At 42.9% G+C, this 22,978-nt stretch overlaps 2 protein-coding genes across 4 annotated transcripts in view; one reads left to right on the forward strand and one right to left on the reverse strand.

Moving 5' to 3' along the window:
- LOC102509954 (coiled-coil domain-containing protein 169-like) overlaps positions 1-1,160 on the reverse strand; it is a 1,853-nt gene extending 693 nt beyond the window's left edge. Inside the window, exon 1 of the mRNA XM_032474723.1 lies at positions 1,140-1,160. Within this exon, the coding sequence (XP_032330614.1) occupies positions 1,140-1,160 (21 nt within the window). The remainder of the gene's footprint in view (positions 1-1,139) is intronic.
- A 13,417-nt stretch (positions 1,161-14,577) lies between these two features.
- The window catches only part of ZDHHC9 (zinc finger DHHC-type palmitoyltransferase 9), a 28,911-nt gene continuing 20,510 nt past the window's right edge, over positions 14,578-22,978 (forward strand). Inside the window, exons 1-3 of one of the 3 annotated variants that reach the window (XM_032474556.1) lie at positions 14,594-14,780; positions 15,135-15,202; positions 16,388-16,687. In XM_032474556.1, the coding sequence (XP_032330447.1) occupies positions 16,521-16,687 (167 nt within the window). In that variant the 5' untranslated portion in view covers positions 14,594-14,780; positions 15,135-15,202; positions 16,388-16,520. Of the gene's footprint in view, positions 14,781-15,134; positions 15,203-16,387; positions 16,688-22,978 lie in introns of all 3 variants that reach the window. The other 2 variants (XM_032474555.1, XM_032474557.1) reach the window with 2 other exon arrangements.

The following is a 22,978-nucleotide window of genomic DNA, read 5'->3' on the forward strand; positions in this document are numbered from 1 at the left end:
AGGAAATAAAAATAATGTTAAAATTGTATTGGAAGGGATGGATGGGAGGTGGGAGTGGTGGAAGTGAGCTTAATCCTCATCTTTCATAGCATTAGTAAATAGGTAATGTCAAAGAAGAAATATAGAGGTGTGGATAAATTTGAAGAAGTTTTAGGAGGTAAAATTTGTACAGCTTGGTGATTTAACTTAGTGAATAAGGGAGAGGGGAGGCCAAGGTGATTTGCAGATTTCTAGCTTGAGCCGTTGGATGCTTGTGGCATTACAACTAAGGGGTAAAGAAAATGGAGGAGTATCTAATTCAAGAGAGAAAATAATGAACTGTCTTAGTTGTTGTGGTGCACTGTAGTTGAGAATATATAGTAGGTACACACACACATCTGTGGGCAAAGGTTCTTACTACAATAAAATTTTAAAAGAGCAATTAACAATAAAACCATAGCAAAAAAATCTGGCCACTTGGAAATTTAAAATGACTTGTCTGAAATCTCCTGGGGTAAAGTGGAAATGAAACAAATTACAAATTGCTTATAAATACATGATAATTAAAGCAAAAAAGAAAAGAATCCATGCTACTGTTATTATAGATAAATAACTTTGCTTGGTAGACCTCTGCTATAGATTGAATGTTTGTGTGACCCACAAATGCATCTGTTGACACCCAACCCCCAAGGTGATGATATTTGGAGAGGGAGCCTTTGGGAGGTGCTTAAGTCATCGGCGTAGAGCCCTCATAAATAGGACTCGTGCCCTTATGAAGGACACCCCAGAGAGGTCCCTTGCCCCTTCCACCATGTGAGAACACAGTGAAAAGACATCAGCTGTCTAGGAAGCAGTTTCTCATCAGACACTGGATATGCTGGTTCCCTATCTTGGACTTCCCAGCATCCAGAACTGTGAGAAATAAATGTTTGTTGTTTATAAGCCCCTCAATTCATGGTATTTTGTTATACCAATACCAGTGGACTAAGACGACCTCATTGATGACTATGGTCAGGATTCTGTACAGAGTGGGCAGATGAGATGAGTCTTACCCCCTTCTGTGATGCTAAGTGAAGCCTGTGTTTGTCTGGCAGTGCCATACATTTCATTTTGTCTTGCATTCATTTATAACCCTCAGCAACAACTCCTTCTCCTGATACCTTGATATAAATTGGCTTCATACTCTAGTAGAACTTAGGGAATGTTGATATGCTCAAACTATAGCATCCCAATGTCTCCATAGTAACTAATGCACACCCAGGGGGAAAAGATGGAGAATAAATGAGAATAGCATTTTAACAAAATAAGTGAGGGGCGAAGAGGCTTTAGACATGTGATTACCTCTTATTTAGGAATATGAAGGTATTCATCTCCTTAATAATGGGGTTATAAAAGTTGTTATAATGAAACATGTCAGCAGCCATTTATATTCCATTTTTCTCTATAACCATCACCATTGAAAGCATTTAAATACTTTTTTTGCCCAGTAATACTACAGAAAGTTGAAAGGACATATTTGCCATTCTCCTGTGAGCCTGCAATCAGGATGGGACAGGTTAGGCCAATGTTCATAGTCCAGCCTCCCATACAGAGCTTTGCCCCAGTGAATACTGGGAGGAGGGAAGATTCAAAGCAGCTTATTCAATCCTGTGGAATTTGTTTGCTTTGATGCAAGACTCTGCTAGCAACTCAATAGTCTCCTGGTTAAAGAGAGCCCATATAGGTTGCTGCCACTCCTCTTTTCTTTCTCCACAGCTGATTTTTCCCTAATGTCCTTATGCTTCCTTCTCCCAAATGCATTCTATGCACCATCTCTACCAATTCCAAAAGAATATGTTCACTTTGCCTCTTGGCTGGATCTAATGTTCCAAATGTTTGTATATATGTAGGTAGATACATCCTCCTTACATATATCACCAATAAACTGATAATTTATTAAACTATGAAACAGCCTGTTTTAGTGTTAAGCCAGTTGTTAAGGACTGAACTGTGTCTCTCCCCCACCAATTTATTTGTTGAAGCCCTCACCCCCAATATGACTGTATTGGGAGATAGGGCCTATAAGGAGGTAATAAAGGTTAAGTTAGGTCATAGGATGGGACCCTAATCTAATATGACTGGTGTCCTTATAAGAAAAGGAAGAGAGACAAGATCTCTCTCTTTCTCCCTCCCTCCCTCTCTTTCTCTCCCTTTCTCTCTCTTTCTGCATGCCAGAGAGGAAAGGCCATGTAAGGACATAGCAAGAAGACAGCCTTCTGCAAGTAGAAGAGAGCACTCACCAGGAACCTAATCAAGCGGGCACCTTGATCTGGGACTTCTAGCCTCTAGAATTCTGAGTGAATAAATTCCTGTGTTTAAATCGACCCAGTCTATGTTTGTTTGTTTAGAGGGGTGGTAATCATGGTATGTATGTATGTATGTATGTATGTATGTATGTATCTATCTATCTATCTATCTTAGTGGAGGTACTGGAGATTGGACCCAGGACCTCGTGCATGCTAAGCACATGCTCTACCACTAAGCTATACCCACCCCCCAGGCTATGTATTTTTGTTATGGCAGACAGAGCAGATAAACATATCAGAGTACACGCACAACCAATTAAACTGTTACCAGATAGGAACAGACTTTGTAAGGGTGAAGACATGACTTTTTTATTTTAGAATAATAGAGATCAAATGTCTACAGATAAATATAATAACTAATGGGATATTATTCAACCCAGAACAGAAACACAGAGAGTAGAGGGGCAGAGGTATACTGAATAGCTCCAGGTACACTGAATAGCCTGGTTTAGCTGATTCAGCTTAGCTTGATTCCTTCCCCATTTATAAGAGAAGTTAAGAAGCACATTCTTTTTTTTTTTTTAACACACTCATATCACCTTTTGAAAATTAGTCTTCAGCTTACCTTCTATGCAAATAAATTCAGAGATTAGAAGCAAGATGTGATGGGAGGTGCCGTTAGGGTGAGGTTCTTCATCAGGAATTAAAGTCAGTTTCCTGGAGTTGCCAGGGAAAGACATATCAGAATAGTGACCATTTACCTTGGATGGCCAGAGGTCTGGTAGACATTCTCGAGTTCAGAAGGGCCTTAGAAAGCAGAAAAAAAAGGAGTGTATCTGCATACTAGAGGCTCAGTCTGGACAAGGGACATTTCCACTTTGTTTTGTTTAGTTTTTCACTTGTGACATTCGGTATTACAGTTACTGGCATAATGTGGAAATTTTCAGGAAATGAAGTTCTCAATAAAGCAGTCTCTCATCCCAAGGGATTTGATCTCTATCATTATTATATCCAAATTAAAACAAGGCAGAGAACTATCTATACCTGGATAGAATGGTCTTCTCTTGTCATCTATAACACAGACTGCTAAAAACTCCTGGTCAATCAATTATGTACCATATTAAAATGCAATGACAGGGGAAGCTATAGCCCAGTGGTAGAGCATGTGCTTAACATGCGCGAGGTCCTGGGTTCAATCCCCAGTACCTTAGTTAAAATTAAAAAAATTAAAATAAACCTAACTACCTCCCTCACCCATAAATATATTAACAATAATCTTTTAAAAAATCTATCTTAAAAAATGTAACGAAAATTTTGTCACTGCATTTTTTTCTGGACCTCTTAATATCTTTAAAATTGGTGCTTTAGGGAGGTAGACATTGCAGTTTACCATAGACAATTTTCCTCTGCCTATTTCAGTGCAATTTAAAGTAAATCATATCAACAAGGAACATACCTTTGCAGGCATTAATTTCTTTTTAGTTTTTTCCTCAGTGTGGGATGCAGTCTAACAGATTGTCTGAATATATATTTCATACTTCAGTTCTGAATGTAAGAAAAGGGATAATTTTGTATCCACTTGTAGCTGGGTAGAAGTTTGGCTTGAGATCCAAATACTACAGTTTTATACAGTATACTGCTATAAAAATTAATTAAAATTTCTGTATAGCTAATATTTGCACCTGGAGCAAAATTCCAAAGTTATAAAAGAGTGTACACTGAAAATTAGGTTTCTCTTCTTGCTTATATCCAAGTTCTCCAGTTTCCACCCCTGAAGGTAGGCACGGTTACCAGTCTCTTGTGTTTCCTTCTACAGGTATTCCACATTGCACCGATTCTGGAACAGGATCTTTTTCCTTTCCTAGCAGGCACTTAGTACCCAGCAGCATGAAAATGCTGCTCTTTGAGGTGAAAACTAATGTTCTAAGCAGTAGCATGGAACAGTGACTGCCCCTGCTCCTTCTCACGCCCCTCCTTGGAAATCATACACCCAAAGCAGATCACAAGGCATTTGTCTAAAGCACTTCTAACTGGACCCAACACTAACACAGATGCATTTCTCATGAACACACAGCAACCTAAACACATAACAGATCCAGACATTTACTTAGTTGTGTATGTGAAAAAGTCGATGCTTTTGGTAGTTATTGAGCAAGGAGAGAAGTTCTGTTTTTATACAATATGAACTCAGTGAGAAATTGTTCAGTCCTTTCCAAGGAATTGGAGATTTCATCAGACAGCTGCTGTGACAGAAAGGAGAAATCTTGGCTCGAAGGTGCAGAAAAGGCATTCCAGCATGAGTTGTGGTCTGGGGAAATCTTGAAATTGGAGTTTGGGATAAAAGAAAGAAGGGAGTGTTGAATGTTGATTTGTGAGGAGCAGAGGGGATGAGAGTCTAGCAGGAAGAGGCAGTGCCGTGAAAGAGTGGTAATATGGGATGAACGGCCATTGGCACGTGTGGGTGGTGAAGTTTTGTATAAGAATCTATGAACAGAGGGCCGTCAGTCCCTCTGTGTTTACTGTGCCTCCCATGTTCCCAGCACTGCCATCAGAACCATCATTGAGTCCAGAATTTTTCTCTAACAGAGGCACCAAAGAATGCATTGTAGGATAGTATGGTAGTCTTCCTCCATTATGTTCTCCTCAGAGGTTGATTCTATGTACTAAACAGCCATAACTTTGTTTAATAGCCTGTGATGGATCTATCATCCACACATTTATGTCAGTTTCTCAATCTCACCACCTTTGACATTCTGGGTCAAATAATTCTTTTGTGGGGACTGTCCTGTGCCCTGTAAGACGTTTAGCAGCATCCCAGGTCTCAGCCCACTTATAACAACCCAGAATGTCTAGACCTGGTCAAATGTCCCCTGGGGCAAAATCACCCCCGATTGAGAACTACTAATATAAAGCCTCATGAGCTTATGGGGTTTTTTTTTTTGGTTCTCTAAAACCCCCTTTTAAAAATTAACGTTTGTACAGACTCATAGACATAGAATACAAACTTGTGGTTGCCAAGGGGGAGGGGGATGGGAAGGGACAGACTGGGAGTTCAAAATTTGCAGATACTGACAGGCATATGTAGAATAGATAAACAAGATTATACTGTATAGCACAGGGAAATATATACAAGATCTTGTGGTAGCTCACAGTGAAAAAAATGTGACAATGAATATATGTATGTTCATGTATAACTGAAAAATTGTGCTCTACACTGGAATTTGACACAACATTGTAAAATGACTATAATGCAATAAAAAAGTTTAAAAAATTAACGTTTATAAATATTTATCAAAGTGATGCATTCATGTGGATAAAAATTAAATAGTGCTGAAGGACTTCCTTATAACAAAAAGTGGCTATCTCCTGCCCTGCTCCTCCCCACCTGTAGTCCCATTCCCAGAGCCCTATCACTTTTAACTATTTCTGGTTTGTGTTTTTCTAATGTTCCTGTCACATCCATGTACCTGTATATCCAATCATTCAAACCACATATTTATTGAGCACTGTGTTAATTTGCTTGGGCTGCCATAATAAAATACCGCAGACTGGGAGGTTTAAAGAGCAGAAATTTATTCTCTCACAGTTCTGGAGCCTGGAGGTCCAAGATCAAGGTTCCAGAAAGTGTGGTTTCCTCTGAGGGCCATTTGAGAAGGATCTGTTCCAGGCCTTTCTCCTTGGCTTGCAAATGGCCAGCCTCTTGCTGCTTCTTCACGTGATTGTCCCTCTGTGCATGTGCCCTGGTGTCTCTTCCTCTTCTTATAAAAATACTGGTCAAATGCTGGAGAGGGTGTGGAGAAAAAGGGACCCTCCTCTACTGTTGGTGGGAATGTAGTTTGGTGCAGCTACTATGGAGAACACTATGAAGGTTCCTTAAAAAACTAAAAATAAACTTACCATATGATCCAGCAATCCCACTCCTGGGCATATATCTGGATAAAACTCTAATTTGAAAAAAAAAAAAAATAAAAGTCACATGCGCCCCAATGTTCACAGCAGCACTATTTATAATAGCCAATTTAAAACAACCTAAACGTCCATTGACAGATGCCTGGGTAAAGAAGATGTGATATATATATACACGAATACTATTCCACCATAAAAAAGAATAAAATAATGCCATTTGCAGCAACATGGATGGACCTGGAAATTGTCATTCTAAGTGAATTAAGCCATAAATAGAAAGAAAAATACCATATGATACCACTCATATGTGGACCTTTTAAAAAAAGGACACAAATGAACTTATATACAAAACAGAAACAGACTCACAGGCATAGAAAACAAACTTATGGTTACCAGAGGGTAAAGGGAGTGGGAAGGGATAAATTGGGAGTTCAAAATTTGCACCTCTTGGTGAATGATGGAAATGTTAGCTATCTTGATTGTAGTGGTGGTTTCATTGGTGTATACATCTATCAAAAATCATCAAAGTGTACATCTGAAATGTGTGTATTTTACTGTACAGGAATCATACAACAATAAAGGTGTTAAAAACATAAAGATACTGGTCATACTGGATTATGATCCCTTCCCAAAGGCCTCGTTTTAATTTAATTACCTACTTAAAGACCTTATCTCCAAATATAATTACATTCTGTGGTACTAGAGGTTGGGACTTCAACAGGTGAATTTTGAGGGGATGCAATTCAGCCCATAACAAGCACCCACTGTGTGCCAGTCAGTGTTCTCAGCACTGGGGATGGAGCAGATAACAGAACACGAACACCTCTTCTCTTACTGAGTATATGTTCTGGTCAGGAAGAGCAACAATAAACAAGATAAATAATTAAAATATACAGTATGTTGAAAGACAGTAACTGCTATGGAGAAAAATAAAGCAGAAAACAGAGATAGGAGGTTCCTGGGGGCGGGGGCCTGCAATTTAAAATTTGTAGGGAAAACCCTCTGAGAAGGGGATATTTGAGTAAAGACCTGAAGGAGGTGATAGAAAGGGGCATTCAAATATCTGAGGAAAGAGCATTCTAGGCATAAAGAACAGCTGGTACAAAAGGGTCTTGCGGTAGAACATGTCCAGTTCGCTCAAGAAATGGCAAGGAGGCCACCGGGGCTGACGCAGAAGGGGCAAGGGGAAGTAGCAGGAGATGCAGGGGGTGGGAGATGCTGAGGCAGATGATTGCTTAAGGTCTAGTAAGCATTGTAATGACTTTGGCTTTTGTTCTAAATGAGATGGTGAGTTAGAAAAACCTTGGCTTTCCTTACTGTATTTCGACCTTTACTCTCAAAGTACTGCCACTCTCACAACAATTTTGACACCCAATGTGGTGGTGGGGAGTGGGGTTCCCTACAACAAGCAATTCCCTGCACCATCAGCTGGGTGGCCTACACTTTAATTCAATTCTGACACTATCTACCTGGAGATAACGTCAGATCCCACAGGTTGAGGACTCAGTCCCACAAGACTGTTCTCATCTGAATTCAGAAGCCAATGGTGAATGCAGGTTGTCACCTGTACTTCTGACTGATCGGCTATAAATCTGAAGTTCCTATGACCCCCTTCCTTGGGTTTGATTAATTTTCTAGAGCAGCTCACAGAATGCAGGGGAGCAGTTATATTATATTTACCAGTTTATGTAAAAGGATACAATAAAGGCTACAGATGAAGAGCCAGATGAAGATTCAGGACAAGGTCCGGGAGGGTCCTGAGTGCAGGACCTTCTGATCCCATGGAGTTAGGGTGCATCACCTTCCTGGCACATGAATATGTTCACCAGCCTGGAAGCTCTCTGAACCTCATCTTTTGGGATTTTTATGGAGGCTCCATCACGTAGGCATGATTGATTATTAACTCCATTTCCAGCCCTCTCCCTTTTCAAGAGAATGGGGGGCGAGGCTGAAAATTCCAAGCTACTAATCATGGCTTGGTCTTACTGGTGACCAGTCTTCATCCAGGAGCCCATCCGGAGTCAGTTTCTTAGAACAAAAGACGCTCCTATCACCCAGGAAATTACAAGGGTTTCAGGAGCCCTGTGTCAGGGATGCGGGTTGAAAACCAAATATCAGAACATAAGATGTTCCTAGTGCTCTTACAACTTAGGAATTTACAATGGTTTTAGAAGCCCTGTGCCAGGAAGTGGAGGGCAGAGACCAGTACATCTTTTTTCTATTATTTCACAGATGGGAAACCATTGGACAAGCTGCGGGTGGCAAGGTCTGAGTTAACTTTTAAAAGAATCTCTCTAGCTGCTGTGTTAATAATAGACTGAAAGGGGGCCAGGGTGGGAGCAGGGAGACCAGTAAAGGGAGTGTTGTAATAATCCATTTTCTCTAAATGATATGCCTTTCTTTGGTTTACTAGCCCTAGGCATCATCTAGTGACTTCCTGTTCTAATAAATGGGACTTGGCTCACTTACACTGCAGCGACCACCCCTCTCTTCCTCCTACTACATCACTCCTTTTAGTTCCTCTATTTAGTTCCCCTCCCCACAGACAACCATTTTAATGTGCATCTTTTTGTTTGCACGTCTTTTTGGTTATCTTTGTGTCTTTAAATAGGACACATAAATCTCTACTTCGTGTTCCATTCTCTACAGATAGTATCTCTCGATTCTATACTTTCTAAAATGAGAATGTTAGTGCCTCTATGCATCCTTCCACCTCCCCTAACTTTGGTCTACTTTCCAATTTTTGTATCCTATGCTTTTACATTGTTTGTTGACATTTACTTTATATTTACTTTGTGATCATAATTGTTTCCTGCGATTTGTCTCAAGGTTGGATTCCAAAGGTTGAAACCAATAAAGATAGTGTTTGTATTATTACGATTATATAAATGCTTTTCAGTGTAAAGCCAAGAAATGGGCTTCGATTATATTTTCATGTTATAATTTCTATCAATTATTCTCTGTCGCTCCATGTTCTAGTTGTCTTCATTATTGGAAAATGGCATTTTGAACAGTTTTGTATTTTCCCTGAATTTTTGATTGCCTTTTTTCCCCCCTGTGGATAGATTAAACATATGCTGTCTTTATCATATCTCTGCTATTTTCCAGCTTCTTTCTCATTTTGTCTACTGCTTGGAATAAATTCTATTCATCTAGAAGCCCACTTCCTATCTTAATTCTATCCAATTCTTCACATTTGATCCATGGTCTTCTAGGACAGATTTTGTTTTTCTTGGCATTTCTTCATTGCTTCTTTTTGGATTCTTTCTTGCATTTTGTGCCTTTATTGTAGCCTCAATTTTCCTATCTCTTACCCATACCATCTCTTTTGCCGACTTCCCTTTTCCCTGAAGTCCTCCTTCTATGTCCTCTATGGAATTTTTCTGGGCTGATTGGTTCCAAAATCAGCCTTAGTTTTTGTGTGTCCAGTCAACACATTTTCCTCCAATTTCTATTTTCCAGATATTTGTGAAATATAGTGTCATCTGATGTCCCTCTTTTCTTTGTTGTGGCCTTATACCTTTTAAATCCCTTTAGTATAATTCTAACGGTGTGTCAGGAGAGAGTGACTATAAATGCATGTGGTCATTCTGCCATATTGAACAAGTGGTATAGAGCCTCATAATAATTTTTAAAAGCCTTATTTTTAAGTCCTAAAATTAATAATGCTCCTTGTAACTAATTCAGATGTTAAAGAAGTGCATAAAGTACAACTTAAAAGTTTGTTCACCACTCTCACTCCCCAGCAGTAACCAATGTTCAGTAAATATCCTTCCAGACTTTAAAATATACAAATATATATGTATATAAAAATCATACATATAGATACACAAAATGAGTTTTTTATTTTATAAAGTTTGGATTTTATACAAGCTTAGATACTTGGTTTTTAAACTTATTGAAACATATTCACATAGAGAAAGATGAGAGTCTGCTCTTTCCTGTGTGTATATGTTACATCTCATTATTTTTAATAGCTGCATAGTACTCCACTATATGGATGTGCAATCATTAAAGGACTTTTTATTGGCTAACTTTTGCAATGACGAGCAATGCTATAGTGAACATCTTTGAACATGTATCTTTGAATATTTTTGCTAATATGTCTCAACAGAAGTAGGATTGTTGGGTCAATGATTATGTAACGTAAAACTCTTAAGACATACTACTGAACTGCCCTACTGAAAGATTTTCCCAATTCACTCTTCTATCAACAGTGTTTGAGAGGGTCCAATCTTCTGAGGCCAGCTCTCCTTAAAAGGCTGGGGACTCTGCTGTGCACAGTTGAGAACTGGACTCTGCCCTGTTTCATATTTATCTTTAATGACTTCACATAAGTTGTTTTTTTCTCCCTTAGAATATTTTAAGTTCCTTAGAAGCTGGGATCATGTCACTTAACTTTTTTGGTATTTCCCATAGTGCCTAGTAGAGGCTGGGCAAACTGTGGGTGCCCAGACACATACTTAATGATTGACTGATAAACCAGTTTATAGTTTTGGGCTACACAATCACTTGAGGTCAGCTCCTGGAATGAGACGGCTGGGTAGAGTTGGAGACTAGGGCTATGGTGGATCAGTTATCAGATGCTCTCACTTGGACATCAAGTTTAGACCATAATCTAGGAACCTACACTGTGAGCATCTAGCACATCTCTGGTTCAGGGGAGGGCCTTAATAAATGGTCTCTATTGACGTTATTATGACTCTTGTCTAGTGAAAGGGTAGTCTTAGGACTAGTGTTGAGGGCTCAAGCACAGCACCTAATAATATTCTGGGTGGAGTCAGAAATCCATAGTCTAGAGATGAAACAAAATTCAGAACCAGTGGGAGCAGACAGGCATCCAGAGCAGAAGCAGAGGCTCCGTTTGAGCAGTTTAGTTGTGTTGTGATATCACCTTTCCAGGCGGTTTTCATTTGGCTTCTTGAATGTTTGGCTTTCACACAGTGGCATCCTTTTTTTTTTTTTTTTTTTTTTGAGTAAAGGTAGATTTATTTAGAGAGATACATAGTGTAGGCTGTCTCAGAAGGAAAGAGAAAGGCATGAGGGAGTTAGGTGCTCAGGTTAAAGTAAAAGTAGATACACACTTAATAGACAGTGCAGGCCATCTCCGAGGAGCAGCCACACAGTGGCATCTTAAAGGTGCTTCTCAGTCTTTAATGGGAGCCAACAATCCCAGCAAAGTGATGTAAACATAGAAGGCGTGTAATGAAAGAGATGCCGCTGATCTCTCACCTGTTGAAACAGATAATGTGGTGGCCATATTGAGGATTCACTTGAGACGATGGTGCTAGAGAACAGCCATTCAACTAGAACAAGATCACAGCCCAAGCTTTTCCCAATCGGGGGTAGGATTACCCGGGGATTGGGAAAAAAAGTGGCCAGTCAGATAAGAATTAACTTCAGTGACGAATTTAGAGGCTATGTAAACATGCGGCACGTGGATGACATGGGTTCAACGACGTGAAGAATGGGTCTCCGTCTTGCCTTTCTATCCCCCAGTCGGCAGTGCAGATAAAGGAGAGAGGTGGGAAAGGGCAGTTACCTAAAGACGTCATTATAACATACAGCATTGATTGTGTTTCTCCTATATGCCAGACATTTGTTATTGTATGAAGTAGACGTTTTAAAGATGAGGAAATAGGCTCAGAAAGGAGAAATTACTTGCCGAAGTTTACACAAGCTACTAAGTAGCTGAGCCAGACTGTGAACCGATGTCTGTCTGGCTACAAAGCTTTCGAGTTTTCTACTCTGCGTACCATCCTGCCTCCTCTGCGTCAGTGATAGCAGCCCAGGCCTCAGAGAAACAGCTGCTGCTTAAGAACACTAGTTGGTCACATGTGAAGAGGTGTCCTGTGGTTGAAAGAACTCTGTTTCTCCATTCATTCCTCAAATACATGTTTATTTGTAGCCAGAAAGTAAGGAGAGGCGAGCAGCCCAGGTAAATGATGTGGGAAGGGACATGTGTGGGGAGGAGGGCAAGGGGACCTGGAAGGGTTGAGGCGAAAGTAAACAGAGAAAAAAAAAGGGCATCAAGAGCTTGCATGTAGGACAGGGACAAAGTTTTGGGATCGGTTCTTGGATACAGTACTGACTGGGTCTCTGAGTGTTTACAGAAGAGATATTGGGAGCAATGCAACAGGCAAACTGCAACCCAGTGGCAGCACTCAGGATCTGAGGCTGGTCAAACAGCACTTTACACCTACGCACCATGAACACACACTCACACACCAACCATAAATGTGGAGACAGGAAGTTTTAAACAAGCACATCAGAATGTTTGTGACCACACAATGGAAGCCTATACCTTTATTCCAGTGGTGTTTCAAGTGACTGTAACTCCCTTCAAAAGAGTCAACAGTGATTTGGATGCATAAAGTCTAGGGTTTTGTTGAAAAGAGAAGAGAAAAAAGAAAAGAAAAAAGAAAAAAGAATCTTCGTTTATAGCTACGATTTAGTTGAGTATGTGTCTTAAGACTTTGGGGATTATATTAAGTGGTATAATGACATCATTGAAGAAATTGTCATGGAATGTTTGCCCATATACATTTTCCTTATTTTTCTGTTAGAGGTGAGCACAAATAATAACAGATTGTAATAAAACAAGCCTGACTGATACAGCCACTTAATACCAGAGGGAATGTGACCCAAAGCAGGGAGGGGCAGAGCTCAGGAATGCGTTGCTGTGACACATCAATTCCAGGACTCCCCAGGCTTCACCTGCACCTGAGATATGGGCAAAGTATATTTGGGTGATACGGAGGTGTATTTCTGTCTGCTCCCCAGTCAGGGGAATGGCAGCTAGGTTGACTGTATCATTTCTAAGGGCATCTGGTGTACAGAGGCTTGGGAACCCAGAGGCCTGATGGAGCTGAGGGAGGTTCCTCTCCTTTCCATACCAAGTGCATGAAATGAACCCTCCAGGATTCAAAGTGGGGAACTGGAGGTAATGATACTGATCATATGGTTTATTAAGACTGAATCGATGATTATAATCTGCATGAGTGCTAAGGAACAATAGAAGCTTTATAAAGACATACTATCCCCTACAAATTAATTATAACACATTTCTCTCATAAGAGAATTACCTAGTGATCTTTTAATCTTTTAAATTTTTTAATTGAAGGGTGCCATGAAAGTGTCAAATGTAATCATCATTAGATAGCATTTTGCTTCATCTCACATGGGACCCAAATACTGTAAAAGGAGAAATAGTTCTTGACCATGTATATGGTCCTTCCATTAACACACACACAAAAAAACTGCTTTGGGAAGAGCTTTGGCAGTCTCTTTTGTATTAATTGCAAATACCCTCACCCTAAGGAAACTTTATTCAAGCTCAGGAAAATAGCTGACAATCTAGGCACTGTCCCCAACAGTGTGACAGGTAAAAAGCCACCTTCAGCCCTTTCTCATATTTTCCCTTTTATTTGGAAGCCAAGAGCCATACTAGTGGAAACAGACCTAATGTCTTTTAAAGTCTGCTGTATAATATTGATGCTATGGTTCTCAACTGTTTTCCCCACTCCAATCTTGAACTTCTAAAGGATGCGACTCACTCAGATCAGTAGCAGTGGCTCATTGTGGCAATAACTGCGGAGAGAGGTGGCAAAAGGAAAGAATCAATGTGGCTGGTGGGTGGAGATTCTGCCTTGAGTCCCCGCTATCCCTCCCCGCTCCATTATCACAAGCTCTTCAAAGCTAATAATTCACAAGATTTTTGGCAATCTTTACTTCATTACCTACCTGGAAGAATTTATGTCCTGTCAGAAGAGTTTCTCTAACCTCGCCACTGTCAATTTTTTCTTTACGATACTGCAGAATGATTCCATGTTCCTGGGGACAGTTATCCCTTTCGAGTTCCTTTTTACGTTTGTTTGTTCTGTTCCGAAAGCTTTAGAGATGTAGGCCAGGGTGATAGACAGAGGTGGGGTCTCTAACTAGTGAATGGGACTTGGGAGGCAGAGGATTTGTTTTCATGCTGGTGAAGAGTAAAATCCTGAGTCGCCGTTGATTTCATGCAAGGAGGGCTGAAGAGGCCCAGGGCGGACCTAGTTTGGGCTGAGCACCCGGATCTGTAAGCCAGTACTGCTTCAGCGTCTCACCATGCGTGTGGGGGGAGGCTGGTCCCCCATCCGTCCTGATTCCATCGGCCCTACCCTTCACCAGTCTCTGCGGAACTGTATTAATAGAAGGCGACACTTCACGTATTGGCGCTCAGACCCCACAGGGAGGCTGGCAGTGGCTTGGCAGGTGGGCATGAAGCCGGAAGATGGGTGGGGGTGTGGGGCGGAGGCATAGTAGAGTGGCGTTCAGGAAAGCCAGTGGTCTTTCGGGGCAGGGGTGGCAGGGGCGGAGGCTCCGAGGCTGATCAGCCAATGGAGGGCGAGCAACTACTGGACCGACCTGGTGACGTGAGGAGCGTTCCATTCGGCCAGCGGTGGGCGGCTGCCACAGCTGGTTTAGGGCCCCGACCATTGGGGCCCCTTGTCAGGAGGAGGCAGCCTCCGGGCTGGGGAGAAGTCTCTGCCACCTCGGGCGGCCGACGCGGTCCCCTGGGACAGTGCACTTTCTGGCCTCAGTTCCTTGCCGAGTTCGGTCTCCAGGGTTCAGGTAACAAGGGGTGGGGTGGGGGTGGGGGTCTCCGGGGTTCGGCCGCGTGGTGGGCTGCCGCCCCCTCCGCTGCACCGGGACGCGGGGACCCTGGCCCTGCCCTTCTCTGCTCGGCGGCCGCCCAGCCCCTGGCCTGGGGTGACTACACGTGGCGGGGCGTGTGTGAGTGTGTACGAGCGTGCGGAGGTGGCGCGCGTCCCAACCTGCCCGGGGCGGTGGTCGGCGGCGTGGCCGAGGCAGGGCGGGCCTCCAGAGGCCGCGCCCGTCGCCCGCCCGCCAGGGACTCGGGCCTCGGGCCCGGGGCCGCTGGGCCGGTTGTTGGTTCTCGACGGATTTTGATCTTTGTTCTCCCAGGCCCTACTCCCCTTCCTGGTCTCTCTTCTCCCGCTGGGCCGGTTTATCAGGAGGAGATTGTTTTCCAGGTTAGTTTTACACAAAGGACGTGTTCTCTGCGCCTCCAGTGCCTCCTCCCCTTTCCCAAGCCTTCCACCTCCTCATTTCCCTGCTCAGCTCCTAGTCTCTCTTTGGACCCTTGCCCTCTCCAGCCCAGGAATGATTTCGAGTTGGTTGTTTCTCATCAGTCAGTCAGGCTGCAGGCTTCCGCCTCATTCTTGGCCAGCGCGGGGCATGTGGTATCAGTAAGTAGAGGCCACAGCACCACACCTGAGTGGAGGAGATGGGTGGCTGTGACGGAGAAAGGCTGGGCCTGGTGATTCAGGATGCTAAGTGGAGATGATACTTCTCTGAAATGTCCCAGAAAGCATCTTTATGACTTTTCTTAATTGCTGCCACCCCCTCAAGCCCCTCCTCCCCCCAGCCATTCCAGAACCTCTCCTGCTTAAGTCAGCCTTTCACCTATAGGTCTGTGATGTGGTTTCCTTAAGATTCCCACAAATGTTAGGCTAGACCAGCAAGATTGGTTCATTTCCCGGACTCAGGAAGTTAGGAGGGTTTGATTAGGCGAAATCTGTTTTGAGTAAATACAACCTGGGTTTGTGTACAACGTGTCCAGAACCTCCTAGTTCTGCCAGAAGATGACTTGTTCCCTGGTGTGATTCATATTCGAGTCACTAATTGAAGAAAGAAGGTGAAGAAGTGGAAGAGGGTAGGGAATGGCTCCTTAAGGAAGAAATGCTACTGTTATTTTCAGAGTCCTCTTCATGATGATTATAGAGCAACACGGTATAGTGCAAAGTGCCCTGGACTGAAAGTCAGCAGACCTGTTTTCTTGATTTAGTGTTGTGGCTTTGTGACCCTGGATAAGTTATTTACTCTCTCTGGTCTTCACTTAACTCATTTCCAAAACAAAGTAATTGGGGCTATCACCTATAAAATCCCTTCTAGTTCCAAAGTTCTATGATAATCAAATCATCAGTATTGGAAGTATAGGGGTATAATTAAGAAGGTCTGCTAGCCCCCTTCTCTTTTTCAGAACCGTTAACCTTTTCTTCTTTTAAGGGACAAAAACAGATTGAAAATAAACTTTCCCATTTCTTTACCCCCACCCCTTCAGGCAGTGCTCATCTTTCTGCCTCTGGGAAAGGAAGATCGAACTACGTTTTTGTGTCCCTGCCTCATTTTCTTTTTCTTTTTGTGCTTTTTCTTAGGGTCAGAGATTGGACTTTTGATGATGTTTGACCCAGCCGCAGCAATAGCAGGCAACGTGATTTCAAAGCTGGGCTCTGCTTCTGTTTCTTATCTCTTGTAATCAAAATCCATTTTGGACCAGGAATTCCAATCATGTCTGTGATGGTGGTGAGAAAGAAGGTGACACGGAAATGGGAGAAACTCCCGGGCAGGAACACCTTCTGCTGTGATGGCCGCGTCATGATGGCCCGGCAAAAGGGCATCTTCTATTTGACCCTTTTCCTCATCCTGGGGACGTGCACACTCTTCTTCGCCTTCGAGTGAGTTTCCACTGATTAGAGTTGCATGATTATGGTTTCCTTGGGACCAGGGGAAGAACCTTCTTTCTGGGGAGTTGCTGGACAGTCCTTGGATGGCTGTCACTGTCCTCTTGAGCAATGTCTATAGATCATACTGACTGAATTCATTGTTTTGTGCTTATAGCAGAGTATGTGCTTCCGAAAAAGACCAAATCCTTTGATACCAATTTTATAGCACTGATTTGGGGCCAACCCGGAACACTTGGGAAATAAAGGAGTTTGTCTTTATTACTCACCTCCCCTTTTCAGTAGTTTCCTTAGGCGCTTAGTGACAGGCTGCTTCTTCCCCACCCTTCTTGAGCCTGGGGACACTCCTCATGGTCGTTAACTCCACCCCATGATGTTCACCTATTCTGTTACTCTGGGTCCTATTTCCTGAGGGCTCAGCTCTTAGCTAGCTGTTAAATTGAAAATCCAACTGAATTGGGAACCTGCAGATTGGTTCCAGCCTCAGCTGTGCCAGTCTAGCTGCGTGTGTGGCACATATGAGCTTATTAAATGTGAGTTGCTCTTTCTTTTACTCAAAATCGCTCAACATAAACAACTCTGTATTCTGTGTGTGCCGAATACCAGCCTTGGAGTTATTTTTTCGGTGATGTAATACCCTGTACTACAGCCACTGTCTGAAGTCTGTGTAGGTCACCACTCTAGGGAGGTGGCCAGTTGGATTCTAGGGTGCTGTGGCATGACTCCTGGGTATGCTGAGAATGCTGTACACTCTAGGGATGACAGCAGTGTTAATTGGTTTGGGATTATTACCAGGAAGGCTTTGGGGAGCCAAGAGGTGTGTGTAGACTGTGAGCCCCACCTGATATGAGCTTGCTGTAATTCATGTACTCAGGTGACCTGGAAATGGAGCGCCCATTGTGGGGCGTGGCCAGGGGACAGAGGAGAGGGCTCTTTGACCAGCATTTCATGGGTAATTAAAATGAGCTCTGGTCTCTTGGGGCTCATTTTTGTTCTTCTGTAAGGGCTTCAGGCTTACCCAGTGTTAAGAGTGATTTTTTTGGGCTACCGTGCCAGACTTTTTGATGGTTGCAGCTGGCTTGAGTAACAGCAGGGGGAGAGGGGGACCCACTTTACAACACGGCTAAGAAAGTAAGATCAGATCGGAGGACCTGTTTGTCAAAGGCACTTCTGTTGCTGCTGCTGCTGATGCTGCCGACTTTGTGAAGTTTTTGGCAAAGTCAGGCAGGTTGATGATGGCTTCTTAGCTGCTCTCTAGTCTGAGTTCATGGCTAAGTGTGTGTGTGTGTTCTTGTGTTTGGTACAAGTGAGCGTGTGCAAGCAGGCAGGCATATGCATAACATTTAAAAAATATTTCCCCTCTCTCCACCCTTCTCTCCAAGTTTTCTTTGCTTCATTCCTGCCTTGCTTGTTTTCGGAAGTGCAGAGCTGAGCTCTACTCTCTCTCATTCTCTCTTTCGCTCCTTCTCCTGCTGAATGGCTGGCTCTTTTTACTACTCCACCCCCATCCACTCCCCACCCACCAACACCCCCTCCCCATCAAGGTTAAACTTTTCTTGTTGGAACCATTCAAAACAGAGATGAGATTTGTTTCTAGGCCCTGAGTGAGCTGGTAATTCTGGACCCAGGAAGCCTCTGGTTTGACTGGCCAAGGGAACTTGAAATTTGGAGCTACTGACATTCGGCCCTTTTTGTATCTGGGAGCCAGACAGAGTCTGATTTGGATCTGTTCCACTTAGGCCCTGAAGGCTTCTGAAGAAAACTGCCTGTGGCATGAAGCTTATAATCAGTCAAGTTACTTTTTGACTGAGGCAGGTTGGGTTTTCTACCAAAATGACTTTTTTCTGCCAAGTTATTTCTTGTGCTTTGCCCTCAGATATGAAGGGTGAGGTTGTTTGTAAACTTCCCTGAGTTTCAGCGGTCTGTGTGGTAGAGTAAATATTTTTGAGAGAAGGGCTGGCGGAGGCAGTAGGAAGGGGGGAGGGGAGAAGGAAGTAACCGTGTTAGCTGAGGAGTGGAATGGGGAAGTCTGCATCTGACCAAAGGGGAGAGGACCCTGGCGATGAATCCTTTTTACTGAGAATGGTGGAATCTGTGTTTGTGAATAAGTAGTGTGCATATGCGTGACTGTCTGTCTGTCTGTCTGTCTGTCATGTGCAGACACACAGGCTCTCTAGGTGGTGGCTGATTTGCCTCACCAATGCCAGGCTGTACAAAGGACACCAGCATGCCTCTGGGGAAGGAAGTCTTTCTGGTCGACCTTTTTCTTTGGGGTCTATAATTTACTACCAACCGCATGGTGGGGGATAGCATTGGGAGCAGAATATGGGCTTCTTCGTTAGTGTTAGAACTTAGGGAGACCTCAGGAAGTCAGCTGATCTAGCCCCCTGCCTTCAGGCAGTTGAGGGCGACTGAACCCTCAGTGACACAGGGCTGTTTTCATTCTTAAAACTGCCTGGGAGCATAGCCTGCACATCCTCTGGCTGCGGCATTTTGGTCTTGAGGAAAAAAGTCCAGATCTTGAGGCACATCTGGACTTGCATTTTAGTAACAGGGTCCTGCTTGCAGCAGGTGCGTAGGAACAAGTGCGAGGTGATTTATAGCTGCCTATGGCACAGCCCTGGGCTGGCCAGATGGCTTGAGAAATCTGGTCAGGCATGTGGGCGCCCCTTGATGAAAAACATGCAGTGTTAGTAGTGCCAGTGGACGTCTTTTTATTTTGGGGTTTTGCCTTTACACATTTAGACTTCTCAAAGGAGGGACCTGTAATTTTTAGTGGACAGACAGTAGGCTGAATACGTAAAATGAAAAAAGGTTGTCTATCCAGGAGCTAGTTAGCTCTGCATTGTTAGAAGTGTTTCCAAAGAAGCTGAGTAGCCATCTCTCAGGGCTGCTGTCACCGAGTGGATTCCTGCCCAGGATGGGAAATTGGGCTAGATTATCACTAAGCCTCTTGCAACTCTGAGAGTCTGAAATTGTATATAATTCTTTTTTTTAATAACAATTTTTATTGAGTTATAGTCATTTTACAATGTTGTGTCAAATTCCAGTGTAGAGCACAATTTTTCAGTTATACATGAGCATACATATATTCATTGTCACATTTTTTTTCGCTGTGAGCTACCACAAGATCTTGTATATATTTCCCTGTGCTATACAGTATAATCTTGTTGATCTAATATAAGTCTTGTGTCTGTCTGGAAGATTGAAATACACACAAAGAAAAGGAGAGGATAGAAGATTACCAGCAGGTAGCCGTATTTAAATGGAACTGTATCTACAGTAAATGTATTTGAATTTAGAAGCAGAGTGTAAATTTTACAATGCTTAAAAAAAAAAGAATTTCCTAATTTGTTCTTAGGGTGTAGGATTTAGGAAGTGTGAGTGTGTATGCCAGTTTCAGCTTTGAGCACATGAACTAGTCTCAGTCCTTTCTGCCCAAACTCTGTCCAGCTTGTGTGATAAACACATAGCCAGCAGCTTGGCCGGGAATGTCAGGACACTACAGCAGAGCAACGCTGACAACCTGTGAGCTGTCCAGCTACTGAAAGGCTATTGTGGTATTCAGTCAAATTCAACTTCCTGATAAAGCCTGGGGAGAGGACCAAGTGCACTGTCCCCTGGAAGTGGCTTCCTAGCTGTGTCTTTTAACTTTGTGACCAGATCACTGGTGGGGTCAAGATCCTGAGACTTCTCTTGTGGCAAGAATGACAGTGTGACTCTCGACCCCTGAAGTAGAGGTAGTTTGCTGCTCTGGTCTGTGTTTTTGCCTCACTGTGCTGTATATAGAGGAAATCATATCAAGGCACTATCAAACCCTGTTGGACTGACCCTCATGGGTGCTTCTGATGTACAGAGGAGTCATTGAATTGGATGAACTGAAAAAAGCTTTGTAGCACTGCTTAGTAATTGTTCCACTTCTAGCCTATTCAAATTCTACCTCTTTTTCAAGTCCTTTCTTGAGTCTTCCTTTGTGAAACTTTTCTAGTAATTTCTGTATTCGTGGGACTAATTGTACATACCAGTCATCTAACTCATAATTATATGACCTTTCTTATATTTCTGCATTCTGTGTTTATTACACTTTGAGCTCTTTCAATGTCAGGGACTATCTTCTATGTCTGTGTGGCCCCCAGAGTGCCCTCTGCCAGGCTTTACATAAAGTAGGTGATCAGTAAATACTGCTGAATTGATACATTCTGGATGCACTTAAAATGTAACAGTCTTAACTGACAGAATCATAGAGTGGTAGAGCCAAAAGGGGCCTTCGAGACTAGCCACTTCATTTCGCAGGTGAGGAAACCAAGTCTATCGAAGTAGGGTTATTTCATCAAGATCTGTTGGCCAGCCAGTGCCTCTATACAACACGACCCTTCATCTTATTGCTACCTTTTGAATCCAGAATCCTGAAGACATTCAGATTACTAAAGCTGTGCACAGTGCCAGATGTTGGACCAGCATGTTCTGGGTTCTTGCTAGTTTGTGTTTGTGTTACCTGGTGGACTTTAGGTTATTTTGGCTTCCCTTAGCTCATGTTCCCAGAAAACGAAGGCATCTTTGTGGAACACTAACAGCATTCTAGCATGGCATTCTGGTAGCCTTAACAGGAACAAAGAAGCCCATCTCTAAGTGTGGGCTTAGAAAGCAAGCTTGTGAGTTACGAGGGCTCATCACCTCTGTAGCCACTCCTCGTCCCTGCTGCCGGGATGGGGAGGGCTTGAGGGAAAAGTAAGTGATGTGTACACTCTGCCCTGTTACTCTGTGGGTGATCATGATGTAAGGGGCACCATGTCCCCATGGAGAGGCGGAAGAAAGGAGGCAATCTGACAACACAAAGTTACCAGGTTTGAGGAGACACAGGGCTATGCAGACCAAAGCCAGACTGTGACACAGCAGAATATACATGTCTCTAGTGACAAGGTCCAGGTTTCTGAATTCCTTAGGTGAGATTAGGAAGAAAGAAAGTGACTTTATCATGATCTCTAACCAAGAGAGCATTCTCTGGAGAATTGCTCTATGGAGGTTCAGTCTGGTGCTTTTCTAGCCCAAGATTCTGTCTGTGACTTGGCCAATCAAATGACAGTTTTAGAAAGGCATAGTTGCCTCTTTGATACCAATCTGTTACAGTACTTAGCTAAACGCAACTTTCTGATAAAGCACATCCCCTGGAGAGGGATTGGGTTATGTCTCCTGAAATAGTGTGTTTTCCCTTGACAATTCTTTATGGTTCTGTCATTCAGAATTCATCGGTATATGTTCAGCCTCTACTACCTTTTGTGGTAACAAGTTTCACACCGTCAGTCTCCATCTTCTGAGAATAAGTCTTAATTGAGCATAGTGATCTTCTATTTTGGGAAAAGTGAGCACAAAGAACAGGGATGTCCCCTAGTATGCTGACATCAGTTGAGATGTTTGTTGAAGGAGGGGAGTCCTAACTCTTCCTCCTCCGAGATGCCAGAGCCGGTATTGTGTTTAAGAACAAAGGAGGCACCTTATGCCTCTTGCAATAAAAAGTGGCTAGTGAACTCAGGGTAACGAGGGGGATGTGTCTGGGATGGGGCAATGAGAAGACAAGAACCTTATGATGGTGATTAGATAAGGCCAGTTAATGGAGGGTCTCAGAATACTGGCCTGAGGAGTTTCGGATTTAATATCCAGCAGGGAGGAACCGTTCTAAGTTCTTGTGCAAGAGGATAATATAATTGAACTTTGTTATTTGTTATTTGTTACATTTGAAATATGTTATAATTGAAATGTGAAATTTGTTATTATAACTGAAACTTGCCAAACCTATTTAGCAGGTTTGCCTGGAGAGATTTCAGCCTTCCTCAGTGAGAGGATGGCTGATTGCCTCCAAATTCAAAGTGTTCCTGTTTGGTTGATTTTCCCCATTGCTACTGGAGCAAAACAGGGTTATGCATTTTCCTCTGACCTTCACATAGCAGTAAATCTGGAAACTGATTTTAAATTCTGTTTTTGTGTCCAAGGAAGTTTTTTCCCTCTTATCAGACTCTGAGTATCATCAGAAGAATCTTGAACCAGTCTTATGGGTGGTTCTACACGATGACTAAGCTCTAGAGGTAGGTAGTATGTGAGAGGACAGACAGCCATCTATGTCAGGGAGGACTTATAGCAAAGGCTTATTTCTATTATGTGGGATCAAGGGCCATTGCGGGGCTCTAATCCTTGGGCCCTTCCTGCTGTTCCAAGCACAGCTCTTCCTTAAAGCCACCCAGAATGGCTGCTATGGGAGCAGTTTCAAGCAGCCACCAGCTTCCCAAGAGA

This window comes from Camelus ferus, chromosome X (assembly GCF_009834535.1).
Source record: "Camelus ferus isolate YT-003-E chromosome X, BCGSAC_Cfer_1.0, whole genome shotgun sequence".
NCBI classification, from domain to species: Eukaryota; Metazoa; Chordata; class Mammalia; order Artiodactyla; family Camelidae; genus Camelus; species Camelus ferus.